The sequence below is a fragment of the Phaethon lepturus genome, unplaced genomic scaffold, assembly GCF_000687285.1.
Source record: "Phaethon lepturus isolate BGI_N335 unplaced genomic scaffold, ASM68728v1 scaffold6407, whole genome shotgun sequence".
NCBI lineage: Eukaryota > Metazoa > Chordata > Aves > Phaethontiformes > Phaethontidae > Phaethon > Phaethon lepturus.
In genome coordinates this window covers 1,458-10,306 of record NW_010549711.1, presented here as the reverse complement: position 1 = coordinate 10,306, position 8,849 = coordinate 1,458, and the positions used below count along the sequence as shown (strand labels likewise).

Here is an 8,849-nt window from a genome sequence, read left to right as displayed (position 1 = left end):
TTCCCTACAACTGAGCATGCGCTACAGCTTAGTTTGCCTTGTTTACACTGGTTTTTCAACATGTTAAGTTTGATTAAATTTTAAAGGACTGCTACATTAAGCCAGGATATGCAAATCAGATTAGCTAAATGTTTTTCTTTTTTTAAATTCTGCTTACTCAAACCCACGGAGTGAAAGTGGACAAGCTGACTTGCCCATGGAGATTGAACGCCATTAAACAGGAGGCAATTAGTTGCTGTGCTGTCCAGCAGTTCTAGGAACTTTGGTTTTGCTTGCTTGTGACTGGTCCACAATTCGGTTTGAAATGACAGCTGTAGCATTTGGAGTTGAATATGGCTTTATTGGTATGCAGTGGTCACTTTGTTTTTTCCCCTGAGTAATTTGCTGATGCTAGAACAAAGAGAAATTGAATTTTCTTGCTGGAACAACCTGGGACACAACCATATGCAAGCTTCCCTGGTAAGGTTTTTTCCCATATGTGCAAATCTAGTAACCTAATCATTTATTAAATTATAGAACCCATGCTCATTACATGTCTTGGAAATGAATGTACTGTCATAATATTGACCAAAGTGCCTCCCCACTGCATCCAAGTCTGCACATGCATTTGGTATTTGAATGCAGTTCTTGGCTGGATGCTCAGAACCATTCAGGTGTTACGAGAAACGGTGTGGGGGTGTTTTCAGCTATCACAGCATAAAATACAGGGATTAAATTTTACGTCCTGATATCCAGTGCTCACTGCAAAATGCCATGAAGGTCCAAGTTCAGAAAAGGTATGTTGTTGGTGTTGATTCTGAGTTCTGCGTGTCCTTTATGAAAACTCCTGTTGTTGCCAGTTGGTCATTTTGTTTGAGTTTGGGAGTGGAATTATTAAGCTTTTCAGGTAGAAGATTTAAGCGTGTCCTTTGCTTTACCCAGAAGGAGAGTGCTGTTGAAAAGAATTGGATAACTTCAGTGCAAGGGAGGAGACCTTGTCCGGCTTTCATCCCTGCATGCCTGTCTTTCCATGTGTGCTGTTTAGTTGTTGGACTGAGGTAGGGTAAAGATTTCTATGTAAAAAGCAAAAGAAAAGCAAAACAAACAAATTCCACAAACAAACAGAAGTCCATTGTTCAGAGTTGGGTTGATGTCAGAGGCTTCCCTGGCCTTGATGATGGGGAAATCTTTCTGTATCCTTACGTTGTGCTTGAAGAGGATTTTGAGAATAAGCATTGAGCCAAAAGAAAAAGCCCTACGGAAAGTTGCTTAGCAAGGTCAGACGTAGACTATGCCATCTTGCAGAAGGACTCGGGTGGCTCTGGTTTGCAGCACGTGCGGGGAGACGCCTGCCCAAGCAGCACGGCTCAGCCCTCCTCCTGCCCGCTCCGGGCACTAGCCAGGGCTTCGCTGGGTGCTGCGCTCTCGCTCAGAATCCAGCGGTCCCGTTCAGGGCTGGGCTCAGCTCTCTGCTCCCAGCAAGTATCTGCCTTTTTGTCTTTTTTCTTATAGGCTGTGCTGTCACATGGCATTAGTGGCCCTGCCTTCAGCCAGGCACAGCCTGGCACTGTTGCTAAGCAACTCAAAATCCAAAATCCTGACACTCGGCAACACAGGAGGGATGGGAGCTGCTACCTGCGAGGAGAGGGGAGAAGGGGTGGGCTCTCACCAGTCCCCAAATCTGTGCAGAGAGAGGGGGCAGGAGGAGTCGGGCAAGCCGAGCATCAGCATTCCAGCCTGCTCACAATCGCTCCGGGTGTCTGGCTGAGATGGCGTATGTTTTGTAGGGTTTCTTGTGCTCTTCAGAGGGTAACTGAGGTCAGACAGGGAGGTGGAAAACAGGCTTCCCTAGGAGTTTGCCCTGCCTCAGTTTCCCTCCCTGTACCCCCTACAAGCACATCCCTACATGAAAATCTGCCCCTCCAGCCCCCCCCCCCAGCCGTGGCAGCGGCTGTTGAAATGTTTAAACAACCATGTATGTGCCATCACACGGTTGAAGGCCTTGGCGTAAGAGCAGCTGCTCTGCGGCCCCATCTCGCCCGCCGCTCCCCCAAAGCGCGGCTCCCCGGGCGGCAGGAGCGCTCCCCTCCTCTGCCGTCACACCACGTGGTGGGGTCGCAGCCCCACAGCTGCCCAAATTACAGCTTCCCATTGCAGCCTTGCTTCTGACCCTGCACCCACGCTCCCCAGGGAATGCCTTTGCTCTGACAGCGTTCCCAGGCGGAGGGTCCCGGCAGGAGTAAAGATTGCTGGAGGAAGTCATAAGCCCTTGCCAGCAGTTCCACTTCCAGCATACATGTCCAGAGGGGCCTCAGACCAGTGAGGTTTAACCTCGGCCTGTTAAAAGTGGACGAACAAAATCACATTTCAGACCAACATCCCTTGCAAACAGTGATGCGCTCTCTAAGCCGGCGCTCGTGTTTGAGCACCGTGCCTTCGCAAAGCCCTGGAGGCTGCTCTCGCTGCTTGGGTGGGCACGAGGAGGTGGGGGTTTGGGTTTTGTCCCTGGTGGGTGACGTCCCTGCAGCATGGGGGTCTCCCAGCCACGCTCTCCGTGAGCGGGGGACTGCTCTGCATTGCCTGTTTCCCTAAACTGGGCGAGTTTGTACAGAGGAGGAGTAGAGGTGGGAGGAGGAGACAGAGGGAATGAGGGCTTTTAAGCAAAGGATCTCATTAGTTCCTTATATCTGCCAGTTTCCATAGTAACTGGGGAAGAGAGGAAACCTAAATCTGAGCGCTTCTGGGTAGCTGGATGCCTGAACCCTCCTCGACCTGCACGCAGCCGCTCTGAAGCCTGGGCAGCGAGGGGGTTCAGCCCAGCCGCGGGCGAAGGGTCCAGGCTGCCCGTGGAGCTGCTCTGCAGCTCTGGTCATCAGTGCTGCTCCAGGGAAAGGCAGCGGGTCCAGGTCTCTGCATCAGTGTGTGGATTTGGGGGGCCCTTTCTTTCCTGCTTCTACCATTCCCTGGTGCATGAACAGACTCAGCTGTCCCCTCTCTAATCCCTCTGTGCACCAGCACAGACTTGTTTCCGTTCTCAAATCCGGCACTGATGCTGGCAGATCTCGGTGTTTAGGTGCAGGGATGGCTTAGAGCTGCACGGTCGCTTTGTGCCACTTCTCTGCTGCTGTCCTGTTCCTTGCGCTCCTTGAAATGGATCCCACGTTCCCAGTCTCTTGGCTTTCAGTGCAAATTGGTTTAAGGCCACTTTTCTCCCTTGCTTTCTGTCAAAAGTGCCCGAGTTGCTGATAATGGCATAGCATAGACGTGGTGTTCTTCCTGGCCTGGGCAGAGAGGTTGAGGGGGTTAAATTTCTCCTGTTGGGCACCATAAATGGGAATTTAATAAATGGGTGAAGCTTATCAGGTGTGGAGTCGTCCTCCCTGAGCCTTCCACCCAAAGTGGGAATGTGCCCCTTTCACTGGCATCCAAAGGCTGAGGTTTATCCTGGTCTGTGCTGTGAAACCCCTTGGCACCCAGAGGCTGCTGGTTTGGGTCTTTGTGTTCTGCACATTTGCTTCTCTTCTTGTTTCTCTGAAAGGTCCCTTAGAAATAATGCCTGTCGTCGTTAAGTGCATACAGGTCTTCAGGTGAAATGGCACATCTTCTGCAAGCGCTGAGGTCGTACAGTGTGTGAAAACTGTATCACAGCCCTATGATGTTTAGAGCCAGATGTCTGTGGGGTTTTTACCCTTTCAAGTGATTGTTTACAAAAAAAAAAGGGGGGGATTTTTACTGCCTTGTAAGACATTGGTTTGGCCAGAAGTGTCTGTGCGTGAGGGGAGAAGGCAGGAGGGAGCTGTCGTGGTTGCAGCAGGATCTCAGAGCCAGGCACCCGAGCGAGCCTCAGGCAGTGATCTTTGTTCTTCTCCGCCTTCATCTTCTGACTTTTGACTGCCTCTGGGTTAGCCTGCCTGGGGCTCCTTTGGGGTTATAGATAGAGCAGAGTCCTCTCACCCTCTGAGCTACAGAGTCTTGCCTTGATAACGGCAGTAAATCCTGCGTGACCTAGGGCAGTGAGCAGTCAGTGAAAGTCCTGCAAGACTGGCAAATACTTCACAAGGGATCACAGCCTGAAAGGAATGAGGTGGGTCCATGGAAGCAAATTGGAATTTTTTCTCCTTTTGTCATGTCTGCTCCTGTCCCCTGGGGAAACTCTGGGGCGGAAATCAGCATTTCCCTGTGTGCTTGCATCCTGGGAGCGCTCCTCTGGGCTCTCCTGTGTCCGCAGATGATGAATCTGAATTAACAGATGTGGTTTTCTTCCTTCTCTCTGAAGACACAGTCTCCAGCAAACTGCAGAACAACAACGTCTACACCATCGCCAAGAGGAACGTGGAGGGCCAGGACATGCTCTATCAGTCTCTGAAACTCACCAACGGCATCTGGATCTTGGCCGAGCTTCGCATTCAGCCGGGGAACCCGAACTACACGGTGAGATGTCGGACGTGGAGCGATTTCTCCCTGCTTTGCCTAATGTGCTTGTTTTGGGGGACATCCTGTTAATTTGACTTGGGAGAGGGAGTTGGGAATGCCCATTGAACTGGGAAAAACTAAGAAACAACAGAATTACACTGCTCTGTTACCAGTGAGCTGGGATAATGCCCACTCAGCAATGAGCAGTTACTTGCCAAGGTTACCCAGAGATAAAGCCAAGAGACATTAGCGAGGAAGCGCTGCCAGGATGCCCTTCCCCCTCTCATAAACAAGGAGAAATTTATGCCCCGCCGCGTTCCTGCGGTGGAGACCGGCTGTCTGGATGTCAGATGCTCTTTGGCCTTGCACTGGCATCAGCCTACGGCTGGTGGGAAGGTGCGCTCTGTCCTGCATCATGCACTCCTGTAGCTATTCTCGTTGCCTTTGCTCCCCTTCTGAGGACCTGTGTGTCTCAGCATCCTGATATTAGAGGATTTATCTCCTGTTGGAAGCTGTTCCAGGATTTTCAAGAAAAATCCAGAGTCTGGGGACCCGCAGGGTGAAAGTGAGTGTTGGAAGGTGATTTAAAGTGTTTGCACAAGGATTGATGCCGCAAGCCTGGTCTCAGCCTGCTCCTTCCTTTAGAGAGGGGTGACAGCCAAGTTTGTGTCTGTCGGGACTGAGCAGCAAATGGTTAGATGTCCCCAGGTTCAGCGCTGGGATTTACACCATGAGGGCGAGCAAGTCCCTTGTCTCAGTCTGGGGCAATGTCCCCTTCCTTCATGCCTGCAGAGGCACCTACATTTGTGAAGGAATTTGGGAACCCACAGTGGGAGTTTGCTTTCATGTACCTCCTTCTGCTTGTAGCAAGCTTTGAAAAGGCAGTTTGGTGTTGGTGACGAAGAAAGCAGTACCCAGGAGAAATATTCTGAGCAACTGCCATCAGCCATGCTGCCCAACCCATGCTGTAGGTCAGACATTTCCGGTTGCCTTCGTGGAGATGGTAGAAGGCTCCTGCCTTCCTCTGCAGCGCCGCTAACCTCTCCTCTCTTCTCCGCAGCTCTCCCTGAAATGCCGAGCTCCTGAAGTGTCCCAGTACATCTACCAGGCCTACGATGCCATCTTGAAAAACTAACAGGAGATCAGCCTGTGCCTCACCCTGCAGAAGGAGGGGGAAGAAAGGGGTCCCCAGATCCTCCTTCACCACTGGTGTGGGGAAAAGCACTCTTAACTGGAAGCAGCTGTATTCATGTGTAGGATTTCAGTCAAAGGCACTGATTAAACAAGGTAGCAATTAGTATCCACGTGCTAATGATGATAGGGAACAAACCCCTTTGATATTTTTAGCGTCCATGGAGTTTGTAACCACTGCTTCGATTACTCCCGTGTCCCCCTCGCCCCTCACTCGTCGTCCGTTCTTGTGGGCTTCTCCATTTTGTGCCAATGTTCAGTGTTTTCTAAATGGCTTTAGGCGTAGTTACGATTTTGTAAAATACCGCTCACTGAAAAAAAAACCAAGCAAAAACCACACGTCGGCTCATTAAAACAAGGCAAAAGTGTCGAAAACATAACACTGCACTTTATTTTATATTTTTATACATTTTTTTTGAGTTTTTTCTATTGTAATTGGCTTAAAGGGAAAGCGATTCCAAGGAAGTATTGGGAGCCCTGCAGGGACGTTGGGCTCTAGCAGGGTGAGCACGGCGTCGCGGAACTAGGAACAGAGCCATCAGTTCGGTCCGTGGAGGCGGATGGAGCCCTAAAGAGAGGGGATTTTTTATTACACTTGTGCTGGCAGACTCAGCACTGCTTTTGATGGTGTGTTTTCACTCCAACCATCTCCCTGGCTCATTAGCTGCTGATTTGAGAAGTGAGGCTGCTTTTGCATGGGGAGGAGCCGCGGACCTAGATTGGTAACGGGACAGCGGCGAATGAAATGAAGGAAACGAGCCCGCTTTTAGAGCAAAAGGCTCTTGCCAGAGCTCCAGGTGTGATCTCTGCATCCTCATCCATCTGTAGCCCTTTTTCATGTTCTTTCTGTGCCTGCTATGGCCAAACTGCCTTCTTGGCCATCCCCTGAGCTGTGCCACCCTCACCCGGCGCTGCGCTAACCCCCGGCAATCCCCGAGGCTCGCGGTGGTAAATCCGAACATGGCAGTGCTGCTTCCCCGCCGGGGCTGCGGGCGTCAGCCGTGCCCCTACGGAGAGGGGCCGCTGCTGGCAGTGTCCCAGGGTGCCGTGGGGAGCGGCGCGGCTCTCCCTGTTCCCGTGCTGTCCCCCCAAACCCAGGCTGTGGGGTGATGGGGGATGGTTTGGGCTTGGGGGTGTTTGCACCCTGCCTCCCTGGGGGCTTCAGGTCCCGGCTGGGCTGAGAGTCAGGCAGGCTGTGGAAGTGTTTCTTCCGTTTGCAGCTTGGCGCTCTGTGCCCAGAGGCACATGGTAACACGGGCCCGTCGGGTTCCTGCTCTCACAGTCAGACTCAAGCAGCCCCATGCCCTGGCCCATGCCCTGGCCTCTCTCTTCCGACCTGTCCTTAGGGCCAGGACTGCTTCCCTTTCAGTCCATGGCTGTGGACTCGCCACACTGCAACCACTACGTGCTGCAGCAACAGCAGTGAAAGCAAAGCCTTGTGCATGTCCTTGCTCCATCCATAGCTTGTCCTGCTTAAAGCAAGCCACTAACTGGAATGCCTTCGCCCTCCCCAGCATGCTTTGATGCCATCTCCTCCCCAGCGAGCAAAGCTCTTGCGCATAGCAACCCCCATGTTGTCTTTCTAGATGCCACATTCGAAGTCAGTAAATGTTTTATGGTGGGAGATGGTTTATCAGGGCTTTGGCACTTGTCTACAGCCAAGAAAGCCGGTGCTGGGAAAAGGTCACAGTGCCCTGGGAGAGACTCCAGCAGGGCACGGGGGCTGCAGGACCCCGAGGAAGGTGGTGTCCCTGTGTAGAAACCCCTGTGCTCTGGCTGGGGAAAAAGTGGGGCAGAGCTGGAGCAAACCAGCCCTTGAGCCCTGCCCAGGTCTGCTGGGAGGTGATTTGAGCCAAGCCCTGCGGGTGTGCTGCGAAAATCATTAATAGAGCAATTAAGGAAGCACTAGTGGCACCGAGTGCGATGCTGTGTCGGGGCAGGGAGGAGATGGTAGAGGGTCAGGAACAAACACGCGTCCCCCGCTAAACAGCCGCTGTAGCTTCGAGGCGGGGAGGGGTTGCTGAGCACCCCCTTCTCTTGCAGGGCGGAGCCTGGGCTCGGTCGCTGGCGTTTCGCCCTCCTCTCCCGCCGCCCTGCTCGTGCGAGTGTTCGCCGCATAGTTGTGTTGCTCTTCAGGCTTTGCCTGCCGTCCGTGTCAATAAACTCATTTCCACGACGCTGCGGCTGTGTGTGGCTCTGTGGGGCTGGGGAGGGGATCCCATTCCCCTGCTTTTGGCCCTGCCCATGGGAGCAGGCAGGGCTGAAGGCTGGATTTGCTGGGAAGGAGGCTGTTTGCTCACCGGGAGCCTTTCGTCCTCTTTTCACCAGCCACCGCTTTTCCACGGCGGAGGGGCTTGCAGGGCCAGGAGGGAGCAAGGATCCTCGGTGCTCTGCCTCCTCTTGCCTGGGAGAGCGGCAGGAAAAGGGCCCCGGCTTGCAGGGAGCACGGGCACCTGGGCATGGACGGCCTCCGGTGAGGAGCGGAAGATGGATGTCCTCATGTAGCACTTTCTGGGCCCCAGGGGGGCTGTGTGTAGCGGGACCTGCTTTCCCTGCGGTGAAATGATGAAGTCCCGTGGGTTGGTGATGCGTTTGGATTGCTCCGGGCTGGCACTTGCTTTTTCAGAGGGCTTTGCCATCGCTGGTCCTGTCTTGGGCAGGGTGGGTTGGGCTGCACAACCTCCATACTGGGCCAGAGCTGAGCTCAGGCAGCCCCCAACAGCCCTTGAAGTGGCCAGAAATGCAACAACACAAGCAGCAGGTTCGGGAGGTGCGGCTCTCGAGCAGAGCAACTCCTTCCCTCGCCCCTGCCCAGCCTTGGCTTAGCAGCACTGGGAGATTAGGTAACTTCCCCGCTCCGAGGTCCTGGGGTGGCAGGTGCCGTATCAGCCCACGATGCTCTGCACGGGGATGGTTTTGTGTTCAAAGATGGTGTATGGCTGGTGGCAACAGTAGCAGCCTGGTTTGGGGTCGCTGATGCTGCTGTCATGTCCCTTCATGCATCGATGGGATGGGATGGGATGGACTTCCCTGCTGTGGGTCTGCTCCTGCCATGATGCTTGGGGTGAGCCTGAGGCAGCATTTGGCCCAACAGGAACAAAAGCTGCTGTAAGATGCTGAGGGTTCGGCCATGTCGGCCGCTGTCCCCTTCATGTCCCCTGGCAAAGGGAAAGGTTTCTCCCTCCCTCACTCCCCATTCTGGCAGGGGCTCCTTGGGGAGAAATTGGTCTTTCCTGATGCTCTGGATTTGCAGGCACGCTCATGCC

General features: G+C 53.4%; 1 protein-coding gene across 1 annotated transcript in view; it reads left to right on the top strand.

The window, feature by feature from the left end:
* LOC104623291 (AP-1 complex subunit beta-1-like) overlaps window positions 1–5,958 on the top strand; it is a 75,632-nt gene extending 69,674 nt beyond the window's left edge. Inside the window, 2 exon segments of the mRNA XM_010290339.1 lie at window positions 4,256–4,410; window positions 5,453–5,958. Coding sequence (XP_010288641.1) covers window positions 4,256–4,410; window positions 5,453–5,527 — 230 coding nt within the window. The 3' untranslated portion in view covers window positions 5,528–5,958.
* The last annotated feature ends 2,891 nt before the right edge of the window (window positions 5,959–8,849 follow it).